The sequence below is a fragment of the Watersipora subatra genome, chromosome 10, assembly GCF_963576615.1.
Source record: "Watersipora subatra chromosome 10, tzWatSuba1.1, whole genome shotgun sequence".
NCBI classification, from domain to species: domain Eukaryota; kingdom Metazoa; phylum Bryozoa; class Gymnolaemata; order Cheilostomatida; family Watersiporidae; genus Watersipora; species Watersipora subatra.
Window position 1 is genome coordinate 56,535,362 of NC_088717.1, and position 14,657 is coordinate 56,550,018.

At 38.3% G+C, this 14,657-nt stretch overlaps 1 protein-coding gene across 1 annotated transcript in view; it reads left to right on the forward strand.

Moving 5' to 3' along the window:
• Window positions 1-9,561: 9,561 nt before the first annotated feature.
• Window positions 9,562-14,657, forward strand: part of LOC137407241 (uncharacterized) — a 30,544-nt gene continuing 25,448 nt past the window's right edge. Inside the window, exons 1-3 of the mRNA XM_068093847.1 lie at window positions 9,562-9,579; window positions 9,742-9,919; window positions 11,056-11,178. Coding sequence (XP_067949948.1) covers window positions 9,562-9,579; window positions 9,742-9,919; window positions 11,056-11,178 — 319 coding nt within the window. The remainder of the gene's footprint in view (window positions 9,580-9,741; window positions 9,920-11,055; window positions 11,179-14,657) is intronic.

Here is a 14,657-nt window from a genome sequence, read left to right on the forward strand (position 1 = left end):
GCCTGTTCAGTAAAAGTTTCAGTTTCGCCGCTGTCATAGGCCTGTTCAGTAAATTTTCAGTCTCGCCGCTGTCATAGGCCTGTTCAGTAAAAGCGTCAGTCTCGCTGCTGTCATAGGCCTGTTCAGTAAAAGCGTCAGTCTCGCTGCTGTCATAAACCTGTTCAGTAAAAGTGTCAGTCTCGCCGCTGTCATAAACCTGTTCAGTAAAAGTGTCAGTCTCGCCGCTGTCATAAACCTGTTCAGTACAAACATCAGTCTTGCCACTGTCACAGATCTGTTCAGTAAAAGTGTCAGTCTCGCTTTTGTCACAAGCCTGTTCAGTAAAAGTGTCGATTTTGCCACTGTCACAGGCCTGTTCAGTAAAAGTGTCAGTCTCGCCGCTGTCACAGGCCTGTTCAGTAAAAGCGTCAGTCTCGCTGCTGTCACAAACCGGTTCAAGAAAATTTCGAATGACACTGGTGACTGATACCTTTGCCCAAGCGTCAACGATCTATTGGCAGATGGTGACATAACTCGTACAACATACTACATAAAAGCTAAAAACTTTGAGAAGATTATACTTCGATATGTCGACTAATATTAGCTTTCTTATCCAAAGTGGAGGAGAGTATTATACTTGAGCAAGTATTATATTTTGGTGATTACAGTACTTATACAGTACTTTCATTTATGGTATATCTGGCCTAGCACTAAAAACAATAAAGTAAAGGTTGATGAAAGGACATTTCATAAAGGTCGAAAAGTGAAAATAGGAAGAGGTTACAATAACTGTTGTGGATATCTTTATTCATGTTTTCAATACAAAGATATAAGATGTTAACCTGCTATAAATGGTATAAACTATCTTTCCACGAGTTATCACTGTTACTAGTTGTTGTTGATGTGATTTTGTGAAAATTGCTGTATGAGATTGTAACAGTAAATTCTTTGCACATAAAATTAAATATTTTACATAACACTCATTTTTAACTACCTTTACATTTATTCTGAGCAAACATAATGAACGTGTACTCTAAGGGATTTACTGGTGTAAAAAATAAAAAAACTATTGGCTATTAAAAAATAAAACAGTACACCACTTATTGCTTGTCATCTCTATAACAGAAATTTATAAAATGAGAAGGACAAACACCTAAAAATATTTACCAGTCATCTGATATTTTAACTATACTGAATCGCTAACATGTTAGCCATTTTAAATCAATGACATGTCAGTACTCATGTCAATCTCATGACATGCTAGCCATTTTAAATGACTGACATGTTAGTCACTCCAAATTAGCAATGCGTTATCCATTTTCAATCAGTGATGTGTTAGTCATTCCAAGTGAGTAACATGTTAGCTATGCTAAAGATTAGACAATAAATATTGTATATCTTATCCAAGTAGTAATGGTAACTGGCTAATGTCAACTCTTTTCTCATCTCAGGCGCATGTGAAGAAACAGCTGGTGACTGAAGGCACAATTGAATAGCCGGCATTTGCATTTGCAGTAACTCTTAGAAGTACACAACATAATGGATCTTAATTTGGCAGCTTGTATTTTTCTTATTTCTCTGTTGCTAACTTATGCTGAGTCTAGCACACTGAGAAGAACTGAATCGTACTGCGCTCAACTTGGTTGTGATCAAGCTGGATCATTCACACAAGGTAAGAATTGGTATATTATTGCTTGCAAGCCTTTGTTCTAGATATTTAGAAATAAAATTATTAAATTATTTATTAAATATTATTAATAAAATTTTACTCAAGTTATTGAACCATTTTTGTATTATGAAAGATTTATTCATGTAGGTTCAGTGTGTACGATTGAGTAAAAATACTAAACTATTTGCAAAGGAATTGTGAGATAAAGTATGGTCTTACATTATTACTAGAAAAATGTCCAGCGTTGCACGGGTATTAAAATCATTTGATAAACAATGAGAGGTAATGTAGTTGCCTGCCATTTGCAACTAGCTTGGCACATTGCCAATGGCTAATTTGAGTAAGCTTACTAATAAGAGCTAACTACTTGCTCTCATAATTGAGCACGCATAAAATTACGCTACCGCTCTCCATGACATTGCGCCGTGACAGAGAGCGGTAGCATATTTGCATCCATGTAACGACATATATTGCCTAAAGAACTCATCAAGCTCATGTGGCTTAATTGGTAAAAAATTAGACTGGTGAAAGGGAAGGTCTGAGATCACGTCTTCTGCAATACAGATTTTTTATTCTAAAATTTTAATAGTTATAGCTGGACATACACAAACACACACAAAACACACACAAACTTTAGGAAATATATATATAGACTGCTGCCAGTATTTTTAGACAAAGAAAATAGTTTTAAGAAGCGCGCAATAGAAAACATGAACATTCATAAATAAGTATGTGTGGTGATAAGATAGTTTTTATTCAATAGCATATAAGATACTTATCACACCATTTAAATAACTAGGGGTTCTTTGATATGATGTGTTATAAAATTGAAGACAACTCTGCATGTCTAGTTATCAGACAATCTTTTGAGCTACTAAATCTCAAAGAATATTTGAAGTACCATTAATGACCGTCTAGATTTTTGTGTCAAGATTTGTGACGTTTCAATAACGCTATAGATTATAGACTTAAATTCTTATTTGAGATCACAAATCGATCAAGGTCATATTTCACTCATAAAGGACCTACTGTTTTTAATTTCTTTATCTATACATTTAACTACATTTCATGTCTAAATGAGTTATTTTAGTTCGTGAATTAAATGAACAATTTATAAGTAATTTATCTTTTATTCGGAAATATGTTGCAACGTTTTATTAGTGAGATGTAGTTACAGAAACAATTAAAAACATTTATTTGTTAGATGATTTCACGTTTCCAATGAAAACAAAGATGAACCTAAACTGGATCTACAAGCGGCCTATGATGGCCAGAATGAGTGACCAAAATAACAACTATGGCTGTGTTGGGAGTTCAAAGATAGTTGCCTGCCCATACCGAGAAAACATGTCTACACCTACAAGGTATGATGAGATCTATAAGTGTTTTGGAGTGAATAAGACACAATATAGTTAATAAAAAAGGTAGTATAGCTAATTAGGTTACTTTTTCAAAAAATAAGCTATCTCCAACAAATTAGTCTTAAACTAAAAAGTTGTTTTTATGCAACGTCTGTTTTGGAAAGTGTGTTTCGTAAATTTTGTTTTTTAATGGAGAAACAACTCCTATAGCTTAGTAAAATGGCTCACTAATCTCTATGATCTTTATCTTAATTCATACCATCCTAATCTGTTTTTCATGAAATCAATTTATGTTTGTTTAAGCAACGATATCAAACTACTCATCTATTAGTCTCATCTATTTTGTAGAAATTTGATATTAAATGCTGACACAGGAGAAGAGTATGACTTCAGTAGACATGTAACCATAAGTAACGTCAGCATGCCTATCTTAGTTGAAGATGATCTCTTGTTTGCTGTAAACAACTCTCATGCTGCTCTCATTGATACCCGTCACAACAGTACCTATGTCCGACCTTTCCCTCAACCATACCAAACAGGTGTACACAGGTAAGTATTCAACAGTACTTATTCCTGAACCTTCTTTAGATTTTTCCTCACTGTTACTTCTGAAGCCCCGCAAGGATCAGTTATGGGTCCTCTGTTTTATTTTTGTAAATGACATTTCTTCGGCTGTGAAAGGGGTATTCTGCCAACTCAATGCTTTTAACATCCTATTAGGCGTGGATATCACAGAATGCAGGGCTGCCAGTCTTCAAGATAATGTAACAGAACTGTATGACTGGTCTGCTTAATGGGACATGATTTTTAACCTTACTAAAGATGATCACATCGAGGTTGGGAAAGACTTTCCCATTTTTACTCTACAGCTAAATAGCACTCCTATCTCATAAGGTAACAGTGTAAGACACTTGGACGTGTTTATAGAAAGGAATTTCGATCAACATGAACACATCAAAAGTTGCCAAGAAAGGTACCAAGACCCTGGGCTTAATAAAGAGTTTTTTAACACTTCCTATCAGACCAAACTGATTGCTTATAAAACAGTTGTGAGGTCATCTCTTGAATACACTTGTCAGGTGTGGTCGTCATAAATATGCTAGAAAATATCCAGAGACGTACCATTAGATGGATTTTCTGACTTGGTCTGTCGAAAACTGTCACCAATTGATAAGAGAACACGCTATATATTCACTTGAAGCTTGGCAATAAGAGTTTCAGTATGTAAAAAATTTATTGAAAAGGTTGAACTTGGCCAATATGACATTGACATAAATTATTATGTCTCTTTCAACAAATGGTATTCTACCTGAAAAGGCACTGCCGCTTTTGCTTAGACCAAGTCAAGCTCTCATTTTATAATATAATTAGAGTTTTATTAGATAGACTGGCACAAATGTCATCATAAAAACTTGCGGATAACTCCCCTTTTAGTGAAGGATAACTCCCCTTTTAGTGAGGGATAACTCCCCTTTTAGTGAGGGATAACTCCCCTTTTAGTGAGGGATAACTCCCCTTTTAGTGAGAAGTAAGGAGAAAAGCATTTCTTGTTAAATATCCAAGAAATGTATCCATTTTGATCATCTTGTATATTTATATGTTTATATGCTTTTGTGGTCAGCTGCTTTTGCCACTGCGAGCATAACCTGTCATGTGTTTTCCTGCTACATATAGTTTTGGTTCTATTAGATGCTTTTTCTGTCATATGCATACCCTGTCATACACATCTCCTGTCCTACGCATGTCCTGTCATACGCATCTCTTGTCATACACATCTCCTGTCATACGCATCTCCTGTCAAATCAATTTTTTGTCAGCTGGATTTTCTTTCTCACATATTTCCTGTCACCTTAAACTTATGTGGCATACGCTTGTCATCGCACTCGTTGCATTTCACTTACCATTTCTGATTTCAGCTTGAGTCTTTCTTGTTGCACTTTACTAATTTCAAATTTACTCCTAGTTGCATTGCTAGATTACTTGAGGGACATGAAGAAACATGTGTTATATACTTGAGAGACAATGAGGAATAGGTGTTATATATTTAAAAGACAAGTGGTCGCTTTTGCTTAGACCAAGTCAAGCTCTCATTTTAGAATATAATTAGAGTTTTATTAGATAGACTGACACAAATTTCATCATAGTGAGTTGCGAATAACTCGTTGTTTCAATTTAGTGAGAAATAAGAAGAAAAACATTTCTTGTTAAATATACATGAAATATATCCATTTTGATCATTCAGTATATATTTATATATGTTTTTGTTGTCAGTTGCATTTTTCACTGCAATCATATCCTGTCATATGTTTTCCGGCTACATACGGTGACTGTTCTATCAGATACTTTCTTTGTCACAGAAGTTTTCTGTCATACGTTTCTCTTGTCAAATCAGTTTTTGTCAGCTGCATTTTCTTTCTCACCTATTTGCTATCACCTTAACATCATGTGACATGTGCTTGTCAACCCACTTGTTGCGTTTCACTTACTATTTCTGACTTCAGTCTTTTTTGTTGCACTTTACTAATTTCAAACTTGTTTGTAGTTGCATTGCTAGATTACTTGAGGGACATGAAGAAATATGTGTTATATACTTGAGAGACAAGGAGGAATAGGTGTTATAAATTTGAGCAACAAGTAGGAATAGGTGCTATATTTTTGAGAGACAAGTAGAAGCAGGGGCTATATATTTGAGAGACAAGTAGGAACAGGTGTTATATACTTGAACACTTGAACTATGAACAGGTGTTATACACACTAGTAAACCATTAGTCCCGTGCATCATGAGAGATCATCATCGTGTGTAATCATTATGTGCACAATTATTCCATAGTGGTGCAAAGTAGTCCAGTGGCGCAGTTGGTAGTGCGCATGGCTGCAAAACTCAAACACCTGATTGCAATTCCTGCGCAATGCATTTTTTCCCAACGCCTTGAGCGTAGCTTTGCACGTAGGAATAGAAGAACAAGGCTCTTATTATAGAAAATATTATAGTAAATATTATTCTTAGACCAGTGCACCTCTTATTAGATGCAGCAGCAGCATCGTGTGACATACTAAACCGAGAAAGTACCATTGATTGATTAATCCAGCTCAAAATAAAAAAGAAGAACAATTTTTGTAGTATATTCACTCACCACAACTTTACTCACCCGTAGCAGGAAGAAGAATGCTCCCTTATACACCCTTCTCTATATCTATTTAGCTGTTCCTTTGCTTTATCAATAAGCTGAAAAAGCTACATAATCCTGCAATCCTGTATAAGAGGCTTTGCCTCCCAAAGCCTATCTGGCTTTCTTAGCCCAAGTTTCTGTAACATAGTCAGGCGCACAAGAGATACCTGCATTCACAACATGCCCTTTTTTGTGTTGAAGCCTGAACATAAGACCTGTAACTATTGGGGTTCAAACATAGGTTTAACCACCAATCATGTTGGGAGGCAACAAGCTTCAGACACGTTGTCTGACATGCATTAATACTATCCTCTGGTACACTAATAAAGCCTGCATCATCATGAGCTTGCCAATGTGTTAAACGGGAGCTTAGCAATTGTACATGAGCCTGATGGTAGCCTGTGAACCAGGTGTTAACCCATACTACAATCAAAAGTGGCCTTACCTGTATAGGTTGAGTCATCCTCTTCCATACTTACTCTTCATGTCATAATAGCTCTTACTAGCCTAACCTGTCATCTTCAGTTTCAACCTGCAAGTCCTAAGTACATACCTGTTTCTGTCTTTACCTGCTCCCGTGCCTTGACTAGGCATCAGGGTCACCCTCTTTTACCAACACCATCGGATCATCTGAATCATAGATAGGATGGATCCTACACTCCTCAGAGCCTGGCTTATCCTCTAACAGAGCCTTCTTGCTTCTATATCTCTTTAGCCCAAGAAGTATTCTCCTGGGCAAACATGCCACCTGTTCCAGCATGGCGAGCCTCGCGGCTACTACAGGTTGCTGTCGAGACAGCATCTTCTGTACCTCCCTGTTTTGAGGTGGGGGGAGCCAAGTGAGCTTCCCCGCCAACAGACAGCTGGTTGTCTGTAGTTCATTGTGATTGAGCCTTACTAGCCTCTTGAATAGAACAGGTTACGGACATAGCAGTCCTTTCTGCACCTCCCTGATGTAAGGTGTGGGGAACCAAGTGAGCCTCTCCTTTCGCAGACAGCTGGTTGTCTGTAGGTGATTTTACCTTAGCTTGGGTAGCAAGCAGTCTAGCGTCCTTCAGGACCTTGTCCTTCAGGGTAGCCAAGTTTGTCAAGGCAGCCTTGAACTCCTGCTCATTTTCGATTTCCAGCTAGAGCTGGCGCTCATCAACCTCTATAGCTGCAATAGCTGGCCTATACTCCTCCTCTATTCTGGACCTGCATCTAGCAAGGACATGTTTACGCTGTAGGATAACGTCACGTGACATGAAACCAGACTGAACCTCATAAAGGAAGCTGCTCACCTGATTCAGGAAAGATTGCAGCTTACCCTGAGCTGTCTCTGCGTAGCTGGTGCTACAACCATGCACTTTTGTTTGTGGAACATCTTTTTCTGAGCTGGTGCCATACCCTCATTAACAACTTTCCTGGTCGACCTTGCTTTCTGTCTTTCTCATCTCCGGGACCTTTATCTTTTCAATCAGACATATTTGTCAAGTTTTGCATCTTGCCATCATTTGAAAGATGATGGCTACAAACCAGCAGTAACAGGTCTAGGAGGCAACAATGTAACTGGCTTAAAACCTTTTGTTCACAATGCATTTAAAACAGCTAACAATTTCAGCTGTCTTAACTTATTTATGCCCAAAAATTGTTGCTCAATCCTTTTATAACATGTACCTGAGTGACCATAGATCTGTGTCTACTTCTCAACTGAATATCTTCTTTACCCACTACCTTGAACTCAAAACCATCTACTGCAATCAAAACAGTTGATGGCGCTTTTAATTGTAAGCCTAACCTGTTGGCTGTTTTTTTGGTTACTTTTGAAACCTCAGCTCCTGTATCAAGCACCAAATCAACCTCCATATCAGTTTTGACTATCTTATCATCTAGCCATTTCTGGACTAGAGGAAGAAAATCTCACACTCTTACTAAAATGATGGAAACATCTGTAGTCCCTGTCTCTTACCTGAACCTCTGTCCATATTCCTGTCAATTTCACTACTGCTATTCCTATCATAGCGGTACCTGTTAAGATCCTGTTTCTGAAAGTCTTCAGAATCATTCCTAGCACAGTCAATACTAGTATAGCCTTTCTTATTGCAAGTAAAGCACTTAGCATCAGAACAACTGCGAAGCCATTGCTACCGACTACCACAGTTTTAACATTTATCACTTTTAGGTGAAAGTTCACCTTAGACCTAGTGCGCCAATCATGTCTATCAGCACTAAAATATCTAGAAGATCGATTAGAGTTTCTATGCCGGCTTCTACATTCATGTCTAGTTGACTCATGACCTGAAGTTCCACAGCCAGACTTGGGATACCTGTTCTTAAACCTATTTTCATAAGAGTTCTCACACTCCTTCTGAGAAGGTCTATGAACTTCTGCGCCTTCACTATAGTAATGTCTAATGCTTCTAGTTTTATTTTTAGATTGTCTAGAAACAATGGCCGCTACTTCTGAAACTTCTGTACCACTAGCTTTAGCTTTAGCATCTTTTAGTATCGCTTCTAAATCACGAGCAAGTTGCCTGGCTCTGAGAGTGTCACATAACCTTGTCCAATCTAAACCACTTTCCTGCATCAATTGCCTATGTAGGGTTGACTCTTCGAGTCCATTAATAGCTATTGCAAGAGCAAAATCTTTCCTGTTATCATCTCCACAAAATTTCAAGGTCCTGCTAAGTTTATCAACTCTTCACATATAATCACTTTCATTTTCACCCCATACTTGAGAGCAAGTAACAAATTTCATGGTCCTAACACATACTGTTTCCTCCCCACCATATATTCTATTTAGGTGTTCCATAGCCTGATCATAAGTAGAATCATGCGACTCTGCAGACTGTAAAGCCTCACGGCCATCTTTACCTATAGCATGTAACAGCGCAAGCAGTTTAATTCAGCCGCTAAAATTGTCCTGACCTCCTTGAGCCTGGCCCATTTGCATAGTGGCAAACTCTACACATAGGTTAAATTCTGATAGCCAAGACTTATAAGAATTGACTGCATTCTTTGAATCGATAACTAACCTGGGAACATTCTTAAAGTTCAACCTGTATGCGGCCATCATCAAGATTAACGTATGGGGCTTCCACAATTACTGTAGAAAAGTAATCAAACACCCTTGCTCCTTGCAGAAGAGAATACACAAGCACAAACCCTTAAACCTCTCCCGAGCGTCCACTTGACGGCTCGAGCACTAATCCATGTTATCACTATCAGACACCACAACCAAAATCGTCATCCACCGCCAACCAAGTTTGCCTGCGACGTCATGTTGTATATTCACTCACCATTTTGCTGTGACAAACTTAAATAATCTTGCTTGAAAATTCAAACTAGGGTTACGATGGATTTATTCATCAATAAACCTGCTTAGAAAATTCTTCTAAATTTGATGTCTAAGTGTGACTCAGTAATTTTTTCCTAAGATCGTAATCCTTTTCCTAAGATAGTAATAGCATTATTACTCTCTAAGGTGTCACTGGTAACAAATTATTGCGGAATAGAAAGGATCCAAGAGCAATGTAGTCTGTTTCATTATCACAGATATGATTAAGAACTTGTTTTCCTACAGGAAATAAGTGGAATAGTAGCTCTTGACTTCTTCCCTACTCAACCGTATTATAAGAAAGCTTGGGAGTTGTCTGATGAAAGTTCTCATTTAGTAACATGGAAAAGTGACTCCAGCCAGAATACACGCAACTGTAGCTACTATCCAGAAACAGATCCTGACTTTTCAATATTTCCTGCAGGTAATATTCAAAACAGAGCAAAATAATTTAAAAATTCGGTTTTGATAGCAATTTTTATTAAAGAAATATTTTAAAAAGTATTATTAACGAATTTGGTTTCCGTAAAAAATGTGAAAGTTCAAAACAGCTTGATATACTCTTCGCAAATATTTGGGGTTATTACGTAAAATACCTAGTTTGACATTTCTTTGAGTGACATTAAGAACCAAATGAGAGCTAAAATGTAAATATCATTTGAACAGGAAGTTGTCCTACTTTCATGGTAGGTGTTGTCAAAAAGTTACCTTTGGAGATTTAGTGTTTGTATAAAGGTCGTAGTATTATCGTGCTTTATTTGTCACCCTCTTACCAATTCTTATCCAAAACTTCCTCTGTTGATAGTAGGAATTTCATACAAATCTTTACTATCATTGCGAGAGTGAACAGTCCACTACTGTGAATGTCCAGCAAGCTTCCTACTTGAACCCGTTATGAGCTGCTAGCTAATCCTCTATTAATCACTAACTCACTAGCCTTGCATCTATAAACTTCTCACCAACCACTAGCTCAGCCTTAACTATAGTGACTTGGCTATAGAGCCCAGTGCCTTTTGAGTGCCCGTAGAGGTGAAAACTAAGGCTAAGTTACAGGTGCTAATTACTAAGGTGACTGACACTAGGTTTACTAACACTAGGGTGATTAATGCTAGGGCAGCTAACACTAGGGTGACTAGCACTAGGGTGACTAACGCTAGGGTGACTAACGCTAGGGTGACTCACGCTAGGTTGACTAACACTAGGATGACTAACACTAGGGTGACTAATGCTAGGGTGACTAACACTAGGATGATTAACACTAGGGTGACTAACACTAGGGTGACTAACACTAGGGTGACTAACACTAGGATGACTAACACTAGGGTGACTAATGCTAGGGTGACTAACACTAGGATGACTAACACTAGGGTGACTAATAGAGTTAATAGGAAAAACTTATGATTATCAATAGTAAATAAGTTTACATGTAGGAGATAATTTAATCTATTCCAGATTTGTGAGAATATGTCTATAGAGAAGATAAATCTTAAAGGTAACCATAAAAATCCCGTTTGTTGAAGTGCTTCCACAAACCGATGAGTTTTCTGTTATTGCGTGCAGTTGATGTGAACACACAAATGCTGGCTACCCCTGACCACTACATAGTTATCACAACTCCTGTCGGACTCCTGGCTATCAAAGACCATGGAACATCGGGAGAGCAAGTATCTATTGGCTTATTTGGTCAGTATCTTCTTTTAGCTAGTCAACTGTTATCTGACTAAAGGTTCTCTGCTGTCAACAAGAACCTCTAGTACATGTTAAGAGTGTAACTGAGGTTTACACAGCTGTTTGAGAGGTTTACTAGAACGAATCACCAATCATCTTGTCTTACCTACTTTCTCTGTTTATATACATTCCAAATACATATATTCTATAATACTATACATTTATGTTCTGCTATATGTATTCTATATATTCTAGTTCTGCTTATGATAAATTGCAATATAAATATATGTAGTATAATGTATAATATAGAAAGTACTTAGCTGTTGGTTAATTATGACAGATCTGTTTCAAGCAAGCATAGGTCTGGTCGCATCAGATGATAGTTTGAGAAAAAAGTTATATATAACTATATATGTTTATAGATATAAATATATAATTATATACGACTCGAAGCTTGTCATTATTTATTTGGATGTCTGTATGTCTAGTTCGTATAGCCATTAAAATCTCAGAAAGAAAGGGTCACGGCGTGCTAGATTCGAACTCACGGAGATTGTAATCATAAGTTTCTAACCACACATTTTACCACTGAGCTACACAGTCCTTAGAACTCTATTGCTTTTATTTTATACCGTATAGCGTATACCCTTTTCTCGATTGCACATACCACATGACATATTAATTGATACATTGCGCCCACGCATTATGATGTTCCTGTTATAAAATATTTTGTGCCTAACTTTATGAAACTTGCTGCTTTTTCGTCCTCGCCATACTAGGGCAAATTTGTTTTCCATCATTTGATATCAACAATAATTTTTCTCGAAATTAAAACCTAACGATTGTTGTACCGATTAGGACAGAATAACAATAATCTTGATATGCTATTTTGCCACTAAAGCATTATCCATTATGGTAAAAATGGACTCGCAAACAGATGAGCGAAAAATCTTTAGTTAAAAGTTAGAATGGTAAATGTTGTATGTGTTAAACAAAAATAAATTTTTTTGCCCAAATCCTTTTGATTACCCGAGGAATGCCAAACATTCAGATAGTATATGCACATATATATGTATATATATGTATATGCATGTATATATATATATGTACATACTGTATATACACACATACATGTATATATATATATACATATATATCTACTATTTGTAAGGTAATACCACACGGGAATTACGATCTGTATTTATGACATCACGGGCGGAGGAGATCAAGGACAAAGGAAGGAAGGGGATGTTTCCGGTGGAGGGAGATCGGCTGGAGAAAAGGGAGGACCGGAGGCTACGACGAGAGCGGGACTATTCTGGGTGCGGTTCACGGAGGAGGAGCAACTGACGTACGCATAATCAAGTAAGATCATATAGCTTCATATGGTGTCAGAATATATCGAACCTACAAGCGTAATCGTATAAAACGTTGCTGTTTGTGTGACAGTATTTTACAACGGCGAGCTCGACAAGGCACAGATTCTCTGGAAGCTGTTGCGTTGAGGCAAAGGATCGGATATTTGCTGAGATATCGCAGGAGAAGGCTTACTTTGTGTGGAGCAAAATTTTGCTACCCTGACTCTTAAAGACAATATAGTGAATTATACTGTCACTCTCATATATTTTGGCATTATCTAACTTGTTTCCTGTTAATCACGTTCCATAGTATCTTCTTGATTGTGGTGAGCTGCCAATAAAACAGTATAGAGTATGTCTGCTAGTGGAGAAACCAAGCCTGAAAAGTTCGTAAAGCCCTTGGATTTTTCCTCGGGCAACCTGGCTACCGCCTGGAAAGTTTTTAAAGAGCAGTTTAATATATATGTGATTGTGGAGAAACTACGAGAACTCACTGTAGACGAACAGATCGGCCACATGCTTATGGCCATGGGTAGTGACTCGGTACCAGTTTACAATCAGTTCACCTTCGTGCCATCTGACGAAAACAAAAAGAAAACACTGGCCAACTGCATCAAATTTTTTGATGCGTATTTTGAGCCTGTTAAAAATGTTATTTTTGAGCGCTCAGTGTTTAATAAGATGACTCAGCAACCTAGCCAATCTCTTCACCAGTTTATAGTTAAACTCCAAGTTCAGAGTGAGAATTGTGACTACGGCGATATGCGAGATGACTTGGTAAGGGATAGAATAGTGGTGGGGGTGCGTGACATCGAGCTTCGCAAGTACCTGATTGATGTGCCTGATCTCACACTCAGGTTATGCATTCAAAAGGCGAAGCAATATGTATCAAATCAGGAGCATGTAGCTGCGATGGCGTCTACGTCTGGGGCTCTGGGTCCCGGTAAAGAAGAGTATGCTGGGAATGTAGACTCGGTACAGCGATTTAAACCTAAATCGTCTAAACAAATGACTGACACTGAGGAAAACAGGAGCAGTAACGCAAAGGACCAGCCATGCTCAAAATGTGGAAAGTGGAAGCATTTTGGTGGTCGTTGCCCGGCAGAAAGGTCAAGCTGCAACAAATGCAAGAGAAAAGGTCACTGGGCAAAAATGTGCAAAGGAGCCCAGCAAGTATCTGCACTGGAGGAAAATGACGATGGAGTAGATAGCTTGTTTTTAGGAAATTACCAATGACTAAGCCGCATAAACTACATTGACACCATTGACACCATCTCGGAAACAGAAAATGCCTGGTACGTAGAGTTACAGATGAACTCAAAAAATGTGAGATTTAAAGTAGACTCGGGTGCTGCAGTTTTGGCTATTCCAGTTAGTGTCTGCGATGCTCTTGGGTTGAAACTGACACCTACTACTCGAGAATTGTTCGGCGCGGGAAACACTAAGCTTACAGTACCTGGAGCGGCTATCGTTGAACTATCTCATGAAGGAAGACGCCACAAAGAGAGGGTTTACGTTGTTGAAGGGCTTGCTAGTCCTCTGTTAGGCAAACCGGCGATCAAACAGCTGGGCATTCTCAAAGTGTCTAAAATCGCAGAAGGTTCGTCAGCAGGTTGGAAAGAGATGTTTCCGTCATTGTTCTCAGGCTTAGGTACCATGAAATCCAGAGTTCATATTCAGCTGAAAGATGAAAGAACTCCTTTTGCTCAGTCTACTCCTAGAAGAATAGCTGCAGCTTGGCGCCGGCCGTTACAAGAAGAGCTCCACCGAATGGAGAGGATCGGAGTTATCCAGAGGATAGAGGAGCCCACAGACTGGTGCGCTCCTTGTATAGTTGTGCCCAAAAAAGATGGGAAGATCAGAGTATGCATAGATTTTACCCGCCTGAATAAAGCAGTAAAAAGGGCTTACCACCCGCTTCCAGCCACTGATGAGACAATAGCCAGTCTGGGTAAGTCACGAGTGTTCTCGAAATTAGATGCAAACAGCGGGTATTGGCAGCTTCGGTTGGATGAAAGTTCGCAGAAACTGACTACTTTTATCACACCGTTTGGTAGGTTTTTCTGCAAGCGTTTGCCGTTTGGCATTTCATCGGCTCCCGAAATATTCCAAAGGGAGATGCAGAAGGCTCTGGAG